General features: G+C 40.8%; 1 protein-coding gene across 1 annotated transcript in view; it reads left to right on the top strand.

Annotated features, from left to right (window-relative positions):
• The window catches only part of Kntc1 (kinetochore associated 1), a 79188-nt gene that overhangs the window by 27158 nt on the left and 36025 nt on the right, over nt 1–16005 (top strand). Inside the window, exons 21-39 of the mRNA XM_013349629.2 lie at nt 584–695; nt 1792–1935; nt 2755–2811; nt 2903–3004; nt 4641–4760; nt 4858–5001; nt 5603–5701; nt 6777–6880; nt 7019–7118; nt 7833–7967; nt 8537–8656; nt 9896–9968; nt 10709–10776; nt 11364–11644; nt 12297–12469; nt 12999–13096; nt 13752–13890; nt 15154–15210; nt 15518–15558. Coding sequence (XP_013205083.1) covers nt 584–695; nt 1792–1935; nt 2755–2811; nt 2903–3004; nt 4641–4760; nt 4858–5001; nt 5603–5701; nt 6777–6880; nt 7019–7118; nt 7833–7967; nt 8537–8656; nt 9896–9968; nt 10709–10776; nt 11364–11644; nt 12297–12469; nt 12999–13096; nt 13752–13890; nt 15154–15210; nt 15518–15558 — 2167 coding nt within the window. The remainder of the gene's footprint in view (nt 1–583; nt 696–1791; nt 1936–2754; nt 2812–2902; nt 3005–4640; nt 4761–4857; nt 5002–5602; nt 5702–6776; nt 6881–7018; nt 7119–7832; nt 7968–8536; nt 8657–9895; nt 9969–10708; nt 10777–11363; nt 11645–12296; nt 12470–12998; nt 13097–13751; nt 13891–15153; nt 15211–15517; nt 15559–16005) is intronic.

Genomic DNA, 16005 nt, shown 5'->3' with positions numbered 1-16005 from the left:
AGTCACTGTCATTAGTGAAGGTGACAGTTCTCTAGATTTGGGGAGGAAACTTACTTTGTGCTGTGGAATTTTTAGATCTGTTTTGATTTTTACTAATTGTTTTTTAAATTAAAAAATAAGGTGGCGAGATTGCTCATTGATGAATTACACTTATTCCTGTAGAGAACCTGGGTTTGGTTCCCAGCACCCACATAGTGGCTCTTAATAATTCAAAGCTCCAATTCCAGGGAATCAGACTCCCTTCTCTGACCTCCGAGTGCACCACACACATGAGTGGATACATATATGCAGGCAAAACATTCATACACATGAAATAAAATAATTTAAAAAGGGGAAGTAGTTAGAGCCAGCAAGATGATCAAGGCACTTGCCAAGTGTGTCTGCTTGAATTCAATCCCTAAGGCCCACAGGATGAGGGAGAGAATCAATTCCTGCATATTGTCCTCTGACCTCTACATGTGTGCCTAGTATTACCCCAACTAAGTAATAAATGTTCAAAACAAGTGGTTAAGATGTATAATGCTACCTATTATGGAAAGTACGTTCTACACTCCTGACTTGCCTCTTCCCTCTGATTTCTCAGTGGTAGCTCTTGGATTGAATTTCTGAATAATGAAGATGTTCTCAGAGATATTTTTATGCAGCTAAGGGAAGGAAACCTTGTTTGTGCTCAGTATCTTTGGCTTAGATATCGGGTAATGTATTCTGCATTTTAATTTCTTGATTGCTTTGTAGCTTCTGCAATGGATGGTTGAGTACAGGAGACTAGCAGGCTGTCAAGTGTGACAGGGTAGTAGAGTGTTGTAGATTGATAGGCTGTGGCCTGTCCCGGGGAGATCTCTCCAGATCAGAGACATGCTATGGTATGATGGCAAGGCCATATTTTATCTAGCTTCAGAGTCTGATCAGCTCTGCGTTGTTCCTCAGTAAGCAGCATTTTTATTAAGTGCTTTATTAATATCATGCTTCTGCCGACATGGTAAAGACATTTCTACTATTTGGATTGTGGTCAAGGAATACTCATTAAAGGTGTTTATTTGAGGACGATGTGCAGTAGCACATATCTGTAGGCTGAAGGAGGAGGATTACTTAGTCTAGGAGTTTCAGGCCAGACTGAACCTGAAACTATGTATAGACCCCATCTCATCCACAGATAGATAGGCTGTTTATCCAAATCCCCTTTTGTTGACTGATATTAACATATAATATTTAGACTGAAAAGGTAGTGTGTTTTGCCACTAATGGAAATTCTTATTAGTATTTGTATTACCTCCAGTTGTATTTTTCTTAGGATACAATCTCTTTGGTTTCCTTGTGTTTTTATTATCTACTACTTACTAATATAATATTTAATGAGTTGTGAACCCCCCATTTGAATTGTTTGTATAAAGTACCTTTATCATTCATTATTAAATCAGTAACATCACCAGACAGCAGTGGCACATACCTTTAACCCCAACACTCAGAAGGCAGAGGCAGAAGGATCTCTGAGTTCGAGACCAGCCTGTTGTACAGAGTGGGTTACAGGACAGGCAGGCCTATACAGATGAACCCTATCTCAAACAAATGAACAAAAAAATCAGTAGTATGTTCTTTGAAATGGCTTTAAAATTTTTTAGGAAAATAATTTGTTTCAGTTAGCATGCAAAGTGATGGTTTTTGTCAAGGCATTTTCATGCATCTATGTCCTTGTTTTTATTTGTCCCCAAGGATCAAGCAGGTCTTTCCGCTTTGGGAGGGGTATTCGTTTAAATCTGTCAGCAAGTCTTAATTTCTGATTCTGTAATTTAGGCTGATTTTGAAAGCAAGTTTGACGTGAAAATGCTGGAGAACTTGCTGAACTCTATTTCTACACAAGTCTCCTTGGAAGAACTTTGTTCATGGTTTAAAGATGATGTGATCCCATTTGTGAGAAGGATTGTGCCTGAAGGACAAGTGAGTTTCTTGTATTTCCACCCTTAAAGATTTAGCTTAATACTTCATATTAGATTACTGAGGAACCCCTGTGAAAAGTTGATAGAGCTGGATGTAGTGGTATGCACTTCTGACCTCTGCCCTTGAGAAGCTGCAGTAGAAGGACTGCTAGGAATATGAGTCTAGTCTACATAGCAATTACATAGCAGGTTCCAGGCCAGCATGGGCTACAAAGTGTGGCTCTGACTCAAAAAGAAGCAAAAATGGTGGTGGTGGTGCTGGTAGAATACTGATTAGCATGCTAGCATGTTTGAGGTCTTGGGTTCAGTGTCCAGCTGTGTAACTGATAAATAACTTATAAGAGATGACTATAGGTTTGGAAAGATGGCTCAGTGCTTAAGACTCAAGAGCACATTCTACTCTTTCAGAAGACCTGGGTTTAGTTGTCAGTACTAACGTTTTATGCCTCACAATCACCTGCAGGTCCAGCGCCAGAGCTCTGATGCCCTCTACCTCAGCCACACACATGCACTCACATGCATTTTTGAAAGATTCTTTTTTTTTTTTTTTGTTTGGTTTTGATTTTGGTTTTGGTTTTTCGAGACAGGGTTTCTCTTTGGCTTTGGAGCTTGTCCTGGAACTAGCTCTTGTAGACCAGGTTGTCCTTGAACTCACAGAGATCCGCCTGCCTCTGCCTCCCGAGTGCTGCTGGGATTAAAGGCATGTACCACCACCAACCGGCATATATTTTTAAAATATTCTTGAAAACTGATTATAGAAATTTTTGTGGGTGTGATGATTTATTGACAATTTCATTTTTAAGTGATGTATCTATTTCAGAACATTCTTGCAAAATGGTTGGAACAAGCATCCAGGAACTTAGAGTTGATTGACAAGGTAATATTTGTGTATTAAACATGAAAATGATATTTGCTCCCTCACAGCAACTTCAAACTTGATTTTTAATGGTCTTTTATATTTTTGAAAGGCAAACTGGCCTGAAAATGGACTTCAGTTAGCAGAAGTGTTCTTCACAGCTGAAAAAACAGAGAAAGTTGGATTTGCATCTTCTTGGCTCTGGATTTCCTTGGTATGTTGTCGAGACAAATTTCATGGTGAAATCATGACACCATGGCAGAGGATTTGCCTGTGAATAGAAAGCATGTCATTGTGTCAGCCCACTGAAGGGAAAATCCTTTCTTCCTTTCTGTTGTTTCTATTGCAACTGCAGCCTCTTTCAGTGCAGTCCGTCGACACTGAGCCAGCCAGAATAGAAATATATAAAGACATTCTTAGTGATAGAATTGGGATTTTTTTTTTCAAAAGCAGCGTCTTAGAATCCTTTAAAAGACTAAAACTGGCGGACAAGAATGGGTCTGTAGCAGTCGTATCTCTTTACTTTTTTTTAAATCAGGAAGCCTTCTGATGTAGAAAAAAAGGGGACCTCCTGTCAATCTGAAAAAGTAGTAGTGGGATGTAGATGTGGCCTTTGTGTCCTGGATGAGGCTCTGAGTTTTCTCTGGGCATCACAGCACTAAAAAGCACGGCCAGAGGGGAATCACGGTCAGAAATGTAGTTCTGGAGGTGAGCTGCATTACTATTGGGTCAAACAATAAAGCATGAATTATAGTAGGAAATGTGTACAATAAAATCTCTCTTGTGAAGTTTTCTGTACTTTAGTATTGATTGAGTTTTCGGTCCTGCCCGGTTCCCATAATTGTTAGGTCCCAAAGAAATCACACAGAGGTCTACATTAGTTATAAACTGATTGGCCCATTAGCTCAGGCTTCTTATTAACTTTTTAAAAAATTATTTATTTATTTATTACGTATACAGTGTTCTGCCTGCATGTATGACTGCAGGCCAGAAGAGGGCACAAGATCTCATTACAGATGGTTGTGAGCTGCCATGTGGGTGCTGGGAATTGAACTCAGGAGCTTTGGAAGATCAGGCAGTTTTCTTGACCTCTGAGCCATCTCTCCAGCCCCCCTTATTAATTCTTATAACTTATATTAGTCCATTATTCTTGCCTACGTTAGCCACATGGCTCAGTACCTTATTCAGTGAGGCAGTCACATCTTGCTTCTTCTGTGGCTGGGTCAGGACTGCAGACTAGGACTTCCTTCTTCCCCAAATTCTCCTGTTCTCCTTGACCCACTTCTACTTCCTGTCTGGTTGTCCCTCCTATACTTCCTGCCTGGCTATTGGCCAATCAGTGTTTATTTAAAATATAATTGACAGAATACAGACCATTGTTCCACACCACTTTAGCCCCAGACAAAAGTGATTTTTTTTTTATGTATTATGATGGCTAACTTGTAGCTTGATTGGCATAGTGCTTGTTAAACATGCATGAAGCCCTGGGTGGGTCCCAAGCACCATGTAACTGGGTACATTGGTGCATACCTGTAATCTCAGGGTGTGGGAGATACCAGCAGAAGGCTCAGAAATTCAAAGATATCCTTGACTATGTATCTTGTTCAAGGCCAGCCTGTACCGTATGTGATCCTCTCTCTCAGAGACAGAGAGGGAGAGAGTTTATATTTGGGTTTTGAAACAATTGCCCTCCTGTTGGCAATTCTCAAATTTTTCTGAAGAAGTAAATTTTAGATTCTGGTTTCCTCCTCTGTCTACTTGTGGCCAGTACTTATTTCTTTGAAATACGTTTGACTGTGTTTCTCAATCATACTTTTGTATCCTTAATGAAGTTAATGCTTTTGTTTTAGAAAGAATATCAAAACACAGAGGAAGTCCGACAGTTACAGATACTAGTAAACAAGTTGCAGGAACTGATCACCCTGCATAAGAAATACAACTGCAAACTGGCCCTCTCTGAGTTTGAGAAGGTAGAGTTCCACACTCTGCAGCACCCTTTTGTTTTTTTGTATCCACTTGTGGCCAGACTCTGCATCATTTACACTGTCTTCTCTGTCTTGTCTCCAGGAAAATACGACCACCATAGTGTTCCGAATGTTTGACAGGGTCTCGGCGCCAGAGCTGATCCCCTCTGTCCTTGAGAAGTCTGTGAGAGTTTACATGCGGGAACACAGTTTGCAAGAGGAAGAGCTTCTTTTGCTTTATATAGAGGTGATTTTTTTTTTAACTTTTTAAGTATTCGTTTCTTAGTGTGTGTCTGTGTACTCACAGACATGGTGCTTGTGTGAAGGTCAAGAACAACATAGGAGACTCAGTTCTCTCCTTCCTCCACATGGGTCCTGGCCATCTAATTCAGGTCGCAAGTGCCTTTATCTGTTTCTTAATTCTGTGCAGTACTTGATCATGTAAATGCTTGACTCTGTAAGGAATGCCTGGCTTTACCACTAGCACCTATGAGGCAGCTGAATTGATCAAGAATGTAAGCTAATTCTACTATTAACCATCGGAGAATCTCCTGCTTATTAGAGAGACTGAAATGGGAGAGTCACTCAAGACCACAAGTTCGAAACCAGCTAGGCAGCATAATGAGGTCCCATCTCAAAAAGAAAAAGAAAACAGTAGGACTTTTCCCAGAGGACTAGTGTGAGGTATTAGGAGTAGAAACTTAATACATACTGGGCTCGAACAGGAGAAGGTGCTAAGGATCAGGCCTCCGGAGTCCACGCTTGGTCTATCTCATTAAAGGTGTGCGCCACCACATGCAAACTGAGAGTTTCTGATATTTGAAAACATGTATGTTTCTCTTTCCTAGGATTTACTAAAGAGGTGTAGCTCAAAGTCAGCGACACTCTTTGACACAGCATGGGAAGCGAAGGCCATGGCAGTGATAGGATGCTTGACTGACACAGACGTAAGCAAACACTGACTGCTGGGTTTTCCTGTTTGGAGTAACAAGGTTCCTTTTGAACATTGACTCTTAAGCTACTTTTTGGTCATAAAAGTGACAAGTATTTGTTAGTGAAATTTTTTTGTAGACTGTAGAAACAAAAAGATAAAACTATACTATTTCCCTTGATTATGGAGAATAAGATGAAAATGCACCCAAAACCAAAAGAATTTCTGTGGTCTATTGGATGCCTCTCTGTTCAGGAGCTGGGATTACTCAGAAATGAAACTCTTTGGTGCTGAGCTTTCCAGCCATCTCCCACTGTCATTAGTTCTCATTATAAGGCAGGGACTCGTGTGCTCACAGTCCCAGCCCAGGATGGTAAGTCATGTATGAAGCCTGGGCTTGGGAGAGCAATAAAAGATGGGTAAGTAATTAATTATTTAAAATATAAGAGCAGCCCTGATTGACTATGGTTTAGAGAGAGAGAAGACATGAAGTTAAGATCCTTGTGAGTTGGGGGGGGGGGTTGGAGGAGGTAAATGGGGGTGGACATGACCAAAATACATTGTATGTATGCATAAAATTCTTAAAAACTGAAAGATTATATATGAATTATGGATGCTACTCTCAAGTATGGAGACAGCGGAGCACAAGAACTCTGCAGATGTTCACTAGCAACATCCTAGGTACTTTTCTGAATAACAGGACTGCTAGGTTTTGTTTTTAGGTTTATTTATTTTATTTTGTGTATTAATGGTCTGTTTTGTTTGTGTACTGTATCTGTGCCTGTTGTCTGTTGAAGTGAGACAAGGGTGTTGGATCTTCTGGAACTGGAGTTAACAGGTGGTTGTGAGCTACCTAATTGGGCTCTGGAAACTGAACTCAGGTCCTCTGCAGGGGACACAAGTACTTTTATCCGCTGAGCCCTCTCTCCAGCCTCTGAAATTGTTCCTTGTGTGTAACAATTGAAAGAAATATATGTTTTGCACATGGATGCTCTCACTCTACCCATACCTGATGTCTGCAATGCCCATCCCTTACATGAGAGGTGCGTCCGAGAAGTGGTCATTGTTCCTGTTGACTGCTCTCTTTGTAGCTCATCTTTGACGCTGTGCTGAAGATTATGTACAAGGCGGTGGTTCCCTGGAGTGCAGCCGTGGAGCAGCTGGTGAAACAGCACCTGGAAATGAACCACCCCAAGTAAGTTTGCAGAACACTAAAGGACGTGTCCGTGCCCTGCACCAGCTTCATGCTTTGAGTTGGCAGCCAGTTAGGTTTACCCTTGACTGTTTTTCATAGTCATATTAATACCAGTTTGTTAATAAACATTTTGTTTAGGGTCAAATTATTGCAGGAAAGTTACAAACTAATGGAGATGAAGAAACTTTTGCGAGGTTATGGAATACGAGAGGTGAATCTCTTGAACAAGGAAATAATGGTAAGTGCTAGTTGGTTTATTCCTCTCTGTTCTTGTAATTCTAGAAGATATTCTCTTTCTTTCTTTCTTTCTTTCTTTCTTTCTTTCTTTCTTTCTTTCTTTCTTTCTTTCTTTCTTTCTTTCTTTTCGAGACAGGATTTCTCTGTAGCTTTGGAGCCTGTCCTGGAACTAGCTCTTGTAACCAGGCTGGCCTCAAACTCACAGAGATCCGCCTGCCTCTGCCTCCCGAGTGCTGGAATTAAAGGTGTGTGCCACCACAGCCCTACTTTTTTTAAAGTCTTAAAAAGCAAAGTCTTCAAAGGGCTGGGCATGTAGCTCAGCAGTAGAGCACTTGCCTAGCACGCACAATGTCCTGGATTTGAAACCCTGTCTCAAAAAAAAAACAAAACAAAAAAAGATTTTCATATTTAAAAAGTTAACAGAGCTAGATTTATTTTATGGGAGTGGGTTACATGTGTGCCATGAAAACTCAGAGCAGTTGGTTCTCTTTCTAGCATGTAGGTTTTATAGAGTGAACCAGGCTCTCTGACTTGGCAGCAAGTCCTTTCCCCACTGTCCTATCTTGCTGGCCCCATAAATCATGTTTTAACCTTAGGTCCAGTTTAGTTTTTTTTGCTACATTTTAAAAATATTTTAGGCATTTTGCTTTCATATGCAAATGGTTTCTGAGTTTTATGAGTCTTCATGTTAAGAAATACATGTTATCTCTTTCAGAGGGTGGTCCGATACATTCTCAAGCAAGATATCCCATCTTCTTTGGAAGATGCTCTGAAAGTGGCCCAGGGATACAGGCTGTCTGATGATGAAATCTACAGCCTAAGAATTATTGATCTGATTGACAGAGAACAGGTTTGGAAGTTTTAGATTGTCATGGGGCTGCTTTGTTGACTAAATCTTTACATAATCTAACTGTCCAAACTACTTTCACAAAATGAAATAAATAAGCTATATCAACATGAAAACATAGTGTGTGTGTGTGTGTGTGTGTGTGTGTGTGTGTGTGTGTGTGTAATTTTTTTCTTGGTTTTCCTAGGCAGGGTTTCTCAGTAGCTTTGGAGCCTGTCCTAGAGCTCACTCTGTAGACCAGTCTAGCCTCAGAGTCAGAGATTCACCTGCCTCTGCCTCCAGAGTGCTGGGATTAAAGGTGTGCACCACCACTAAGGGTTAGGGTTAGGATAAGGGTTAGGGTTAATACTCAGCTCCAGCCCTCAGATTTTTAAAAATATTAAACTAATCTTTTTTTTCAAAGTATCTTTTCATCTTGTTTCCCATTCTGCTAATTGAGCCCATGTCCTCACACTGGACAGTGCAGATGAGAAATTTCTTCTCACTTTCAAGTAGAAAAGAAAGAGCGATATACAAACTATTCCTTGTGAGGACCAGATGTTTATTTCCTTTTTTATTAACCCTGTTCACAGGCGGATGACTGCCTCCTGCTACTGAGGTCGCTGCCTCCTGTTGAAGCTGAAAAAACTGCAGAAAGAGTCATCATTTGGGCTCAACTGGCATTGCAAGAAGAGCCAGACAGTTCTGAAGAGGTGAGGGTTTCACTGAGATGTGCTGTTGGTGCACACCTGGAAATCTGCAAGGGAGGTAGGACAAGAACCTTGAATTCCAGTCCATTTTAAGTCCTTGTTTCAAAAGAAATCATTGTGGCTGGAGAGGTGGCTCAGAGGTTAAGAGCACTGACTGGTCTTCCAGAGTTCAATTCCCAGGAACCACATGGTGGCTCACAACCAACTGTAATGAGATCTGGTGCCCTCTTCTGGTGTAGAGACATACATGCAGGCAGGACACTGCATACATAATCAATCAATCAATCAATCTGAAAATAAAAAGTCATTGAAGCTGAGCATGCCCTCAGTAGAGCCAGTCATTTCTTTAGCGATAAGAGACCAGAGGTCACCGTCCTGCTTGTTTCCAGTGAGTTCCAAACCAGCCTTGACTACATAGTAAGACCCTTCCCCTGCCCTCATCTCCACAAAAAATTTACCAGAATAGTGGGATTTAAGCCTTAAGAAATGCCTCCCTGCCTTAAATTAATTGTCTCTTTCTTTTTCACATAAAGTTGGTAAGTAGATCCTATTGTAGATTAAATGTAGAACATGAGCTTTTAATTGACTTTATTAAAAAGTAGCTGAGCCTCAACTCAAACCTGTTTTGTTCTGCCACTGGTATTCTATGTGTGTGGTTCTGGTGAGTACAGTGTCTGCAGTATCCTCTGTTACTGACTGACTCTCCATCCCACATCCCTTTTTGTCTTTCAGTCCAGTTTTTTTTCTTCTCTGTGTTGTTAATTCTTCTAAAGTAATTGCTGAAAGCCTAATTATTTACTCATTCTGATTACCTAGCTATTTATCAGCCTTTATATTGTTTTCACCGGAGAAAGTTTGCAAGGCTTTAGCGTGACTCAACAAGAAAGGTCTGCCAGTTACAGCGTAGCCGGGAGACTCTGGGTCAGCACATCTTTCCTGGTATTTCTGAAGTCCGTATTGGTGCGTCTCCTTCGCCTTGCAGCCGCCTGACCAGAGCTACATATATTCCTCAATCACTTGTTTTATTATTTTTCTGATTCCTTGGTTGGCTATTTGTTTGCTACTTTTATATTGTTTTGTTTTGGTTCTTTGGTAGTACTAAGGATGAAACTCATGCCGAAGGTGTGCTAGGAAATCCTCTCTTGTTATTCCCCAGCCCGTGAGGCCATGGTTGTTATGTGTGTTTTATGTGTCCAACTGAAGTGATCAGTAAAGAAGTAGACTTCACTTTGCACGTTTTAGGACAAGGCCTGGAGAATGTCTGTGACGAAGACATCGGTGGATATTCTCAAAATCCTGTGTGATATCCAGAAAGGTAGTTTCCCTACCCCTCTGTTCCTCCACTTGGTTTTTGTCCCAAAGCTTACCAAGGCTGTGGTTGTCTAATTTTACCCATTTTTCCATATGAAAAATCTAATCTTTTTGTTTTTAATTTGTCAGACAGCAGCATATAAAGTTGACTTACTTTCTGTTTACCTGTTTTGGTAAGCTTTCGTTGTTAAGATACCTGACGTATCTGTTGGCGATAAGAAGGGGAGAAATCTCACCTATTTAAACATGGACTTAAAACAGTTGAGAAAGTAACACTCTTAGAGGAGAGGGGCTAAATTTGTTTCAGAAGACTTGCCATTCTTTTTATTTTATTATTTTTAATTGTGTGTATGTGTGTCTTTTGTGTGGGTATGTGTGTGTGTTCATATTGACCGAGAAGTTAGACCCTTGGAGTTGGCAATACAGGTGATTGTGAGCTATCTGATGTGTGTGCTGGGAATTGAACTCTGGTCCTCTGCAAGAGCAGGGCATGCTCTTAACTACCAATTCACCTTTCCAGCCCCTCCCATTTTATTATAACTCTTAAACTTCCCTATTTTACCTCCTGAAAGAAGTTTCTTTTTTCAGGTTTCACTCTTGAAATAATCTATTGATTCATAACTAGATTAACTCATTCAGATGACTTTAAGTCCGGCCTCCTGTTACCATGACATTCTGAGAGAATCAAATTTTAGCATATGAGAATTTGTACATCTGCTGTGACTTTTAAAAATCTAATTACAGACAATCTACAGAAGAAGGATGAATCTGAAGAGTTCTTGAAACAATTTAAAGTGATTGCAAGCTTACAGGTAAAGATATTATGTACCCAGTCAGTGTACCTGACCTTAGTGTGTTCAGCTTTCAGGGACTGTGACACACTGGTTCTTTCTCAGCAACTTTATTGAGATGTAATTCATGTATTGTACAGAATTAGTTGATAGTTTTGGTATATTATTTTCCTAGTTTCTTAAAAGTATATAAAATACATATAACAAAATGATCCATTCTGTTTTTCTGCCTTCATTTCTGTGGCATTAATTACATTCACAATGCTTTGCAGCCATCACCTGTTTTTTTCACACTCAGAGCTGAAAGTCTGTACCCATAAGACAGCACAACTCTCCAGAGTAGAATTATTCAAAATTAATAGTTAAGCCTCCCCTCTTTTACAATGCTTCCTACAGCACAAAATTATCTGGACCCAAATGTCAAGAGTGCTAAAATTGAGAAACCATTCTCCATAATTATGTTTTTTTATTTTCCTAACTATTACTGTTGAGCCTTAAAAATCTTAAATTCCTAATTTATAAGTGAATAATTTCTCAAGGAGAGGGTGAAACTCAATGCTGGGTTTTAACACGGAGTAAACTTGGGGCTTTGTCTCACTTTGATGCAGGAGAACTTTGAGGTCTTCCTTCCATTTGAAGATTACAGCAACAGCACCCTGGTAGCTAGTCTTCGAGAACAGTATATTAAGGCACATGAAGATGCACAGGCTGAGCCTAAACTCAGGGGACCCCCTGGGCCCACCCCGGCCAGGGGGGAGGATCTGAGCATTAGGTCAAAGCTGCACAGACAGGCACTGGCCCTGCAGGTGTCTGCACAAGAGCTGGAGGAAGAACTGGCCTTGAGAGCCTTAAAGGATGGGAAGGTGGGAGCAGCACTGAGCAAATGCAGGTGACACTGGAGTCCCCGCCTTGCAGTTTGTCAGAAAATGTCTTTTGTTCTGTCCTTTCCGTCACTGATAAGCATAGGGCCAGGGTTACTTTTGTTTTGACAAAAGTGATTATTGGTTTCCTGAGAGCCTGTTTTGGAGCCTCTTTGTCTAAAAATAGTGGTATAGAAGGAAGATAGACCCTGCTTAGTTGGTCACATGACTGTTAAATGTTGGCTCCTGTGCCTTGATCCTTAAGGGTAACTAAAGTACTTTGAAAATGGATCACACTTTGTACCACGAAAAAGTTCTTTGTTGGTGTTGTTGTTTAATGGTTTTATGAGTGTTTTGATATGTATGTATGTATATATGTGTGTATGTATGTGCACCACATGCATGTTTAGTGCCCTTAGAGCTCAGAAGACAGTGTCAGATCACCCGGGACTGGAGTTACAGATGGTTGTGAGCCACTATGCATGGGAGTGCTAAGAACGGAACCCGGATCTTTTGCAAGAGCAACAAGTACCCTTTAAGTGCTGGGCTGTCTCTCAGCCCCCATGAGAAAGCCTTGAAGACTTTATGTGTTGCTGTTAGTGGTTAGATACGAATGCAAGCGGCACAAATGTGTGTGGTTTTGATCTGAATCCTAACTCCCCACACTTCCTCCCTCTCCAGAGACTTACTTAAGTATTACTGCAATGCTGACACGGGGAGATTGCTGTTTCTGGTGTGTCAGAAGCTTTGTCATATGTTGGCTAATGATGTCCCAATGACAGCGCCAGTAGGACTAAATCTTCCTTCTGAGATACATGATCTCGCGTGCCATGCTGCTACCCTCTGCAGTACAGGTGACAAGCTGTATAGATCTTCATACTCTCTGGTTTATTGTACCCATATCTTCCACACACTGTCTGTGATAACTGCATTCTGGAAACGACACAAGAGACAGCTTCTCTTTCTTACACTAGGATACTATAGTTTTAAAACATTAACAACCAAGTTGTTCCCTTGGGTGTGTGAGAGACAGGAGGATCGTCAGCCCAAGGCTAGCCTGAGCTACCAATCTGGCAACCAGTCAGTCAATCCCCAAACCTTTTAATACTGTGATTTCTTACTACTTATGGCATTTGCTTCTGTATGGTCATGGCATTCCCAGCCTCCCCACACTGATCTCTTTCAGGCAAGCTTTTTTTCTTTTTCCTTTTTTTTTGTAAGCTTAAGTGCAGACATGAACTGTATTTACATTAGTCAAAGCTACATGGTGAGCTTGCTATCTATCTTTTGGCCTTCCTGGGGATTTTAAATGGTCATTATAAGAAAGTTGTTTTCATTATTCTAAAGGAATAAGATAGGATTGATGATCCTGTTTACTTTCAGATATTTTGCTGGATGCTTTAGAACTAAGTAAATACACTTTAACCGCTGTGGAGCTCTCCAGACAATGCCAGATGGATGACCGTGGAATTCTGACGAAAGTAAGTCACTTCAGAGTTTTACTTCCATAAGCCAAGCTGCTGCTGGCCTGACATGTGACACTTCATATCACTTGCACAGTTCACAGAATTACCAATATCCCGCTTACTTTTTTTTTTTACTCTCCTCTAGAAACCCATCCTCGAAAAAACTGTGGAGCCAATTCTCTTTCCCAGGCATAGTTGTTTATTTTGATTTGAACTTGTTTTTGAAATATAGGGCCTCTCTGGATATTGACCCTATCTTAGGGTTTATTCAAAGTGATATTTTTGCAAGGTCACCAAAAAGAAAGGAATGCTAGAATATAACTTTCCCTTAGTATGCACAGAAGAAATTGGTTCCAGTTCTGTCCCTCCCCTCAGACAACCAGGATCTGAGGATACTAAAATCCCTCATCCAAAGCTGTGTACCATTTACAGAGAACCCACACACATCCCCCACGCTTTCAGTTGGAAGAGCCCACCATAGGGAGCTCACAGTGGTCTGCAATTCCAGCTCCAGTTACTCCAGCACTCTGGCTTTCACATGAGTACATACAGACCTCCAAATAATTAAAATTAATAAAAACATTATGCCTGACTCCCTTACTCAGTTGGTGAAGGGTGTATGTGTTGCAGTGTACCCACTGCTGTCTGCTCTGTGTGCTTTGCTGTTTAGGCCACTTTTGGGACACACAAGGATCCATATGAAGAGTGGTCCTACAGTGACTTCTTCAGTGAAGATGGAATTGTTCTTGAGTCGCAGGTGGTGCTGCCACTCATCTATGAGCTGATTTCCTCAGTGGTACCCATTGAAGGTAAGTCTCTCTTGTATCATTTTCTATTTATTTTTGCGTTACGAACACTGGAGCTATAGATGCTTGGAACCAGAACTATATCCAATAAGATAAATTTATATGTTACGGATTCAAGCGCAACAGAATGCATACTACATATGATTTCATTTATGTAAGAAAAAAATGGGTTCACACTAAGCTATGGTATTCAAAGTCAGGGTAGTCGGTACCCTTTGGGATGGTAGATAAGTCACTTTCTGTTGCTGTGATAAAACATTAAGACCAAAAGCAACTTGTGGTAGCCGGGGTTTACTTTGGCATACAGTTATTTTTGCCAGAGAATAAAGAGTCTGGCATGGCAGCAAGTGGCAGGAATGGTAACTTGGCCAGGTGGTGGTGGCGCACGCCTTTAATCCCAGTACTCGGGAGGCAGAGGCAGGTGGATCTCTGTGAGTTCAAGGCCAGCCTGGTCTACAAGAGCTAGTTCCAGGACAGTCTCTAGAACTACAGGGAAACCCTGTCTCGGAGAGAGAGAGAGAGAGAGAGAGAGAGAGAGAGAGAGAGAGAGGAATGAAAGCTAAGAACTCATGTCTTCAAAAGCAGCTATGAAGCACAGAGAACAAAAATATATATATACGTATACATATATACATATACATACACATACACACACACACACACACACACACACACACACACACGTGCTTGGTTTTAGACATTCAAAGCCTGCCTCAAGTGGCTGACTTCCTCCAGCAAGGCTGTACCTGCTCAACTTTCCCAAACAGCACCATTTACTAAGGACCAAGAAGTCTCATACCCAAGTCTATGAGGGAAATTTCTCATTCAAATCACCATGCCTGGGTCGTGACTTTAGAAGGCTATGAAGAGCTTCTGGGTAAAAAGTTTTATTTCATGATCATGGTGCTGCTTATTAGGTTGCATGTTTATCTGAGCATTCTGGATGTGTAGTTTAAGATTTCTTGTTAATTAGCTAGTTACTTAGTTTGTTAGGTTGGTTGGTTTTAGTTTTTTGGGTTTGTTTTGTGATGGTATATCACTGTATAGCCCAGGCTTGCCTCAGACTTGCAACCTTTCTGCTCCCTAAGTGCTGAGATTTCAGGCATGTATGACCATGCTCAGCTCTGAGTTTTGTAATTTGTTTTGCTTCTTAAAGCAATTGCTGCTTTACAACATTGGTGTTTACAGTTTCAATAATAGCTGAGTTTGGTGCATTGTAAGCGTTATGTTATTTAGTCTTAGTTCATTTCTTTTTCTCTTTAGTAGAAAGCAAAAGACATCCTTTGGATTCTACAAGTTTGCCATACTGTTCTACTAGCAAAGGTATTTACAATTAGAAATGTGTAATATTATAATATAATTTTACTAATACGCAAATGCCAAGATAAAGCATAAATTCATACATACTGAAATTTTGAATATGAATTTGTCATAAAATTCTTGATGCAATTGTTTAATAATTTCACTGTTAAATTTTCAGAGGTCAGAGAATTATGTGATTTATCTTTACCTGCCAATAATTTAAGCATCTAAACTTAAAAAAAAATGGATATTATGACCAACTGGATTTAAGTTATTTTCCTATTTAGTGTTAATGTTGTTAACAGTCTTGTGTTAACTCTTTCACAAGACTTTGGGAATGATCTTTACAGCTGTTTCCTCTTTGAGGAAGTAGGCCATCCCTGAGAGCAATTTCCCACAACAGTGATCATTATTTAAAAAAGGGGGGGGGTGGCTCTTACAGAGGACCCAGGTTCAATTTTCCAGCACCCATCCAGAGGCTCACAACCCTGTAACTGCAGTTCACTCTGACACCCTCTTCTTCTTTGTGTGTGTTGGGGGTTTCTCTGTAGCTTTGGAGCCTGTCTTGGAGCTAACTCTTGTAGACCAGGCTGGTCTTGAACTCACAGAGATCTGCCTGCCTCTGCCTCCTGATTGCTGGGATTAAAGGTGTGCATCACCACCTTGACGCCCTCTTCTGACCCCCAAAGAAGTCTGCAACTATTAAAAAAATCATCTTCAGCCGGGTGGTGGTGGCACATGCCTTTAATCCCAGCACTCGGGAGGCAGAGGCAGGCGGATCTCTGTGAGTTCGAGACCAACCTGGTCTACAAGAGC

The sequence above is a fragment of the Microtus ochrogaster genome, chromosome 2, assembly GCF_000317375.1.
Source record: "Microtus ochrogaster isolate Prairie Vole_2 chromosome 2, MicOch1.0, whole genome shotgun sequence".
Lineage (NCBI taxonomy): Eukaryota > Metazoa > Chordata > Mammalia > Rodentia > Cricetidae > Microtus > Microtus ochrogaster.
The sequence above is the reverse complement of the archived record's forward strand: the minus strand, read 5'-3'. Positions and strand labels throughout refer to the sequence as shown.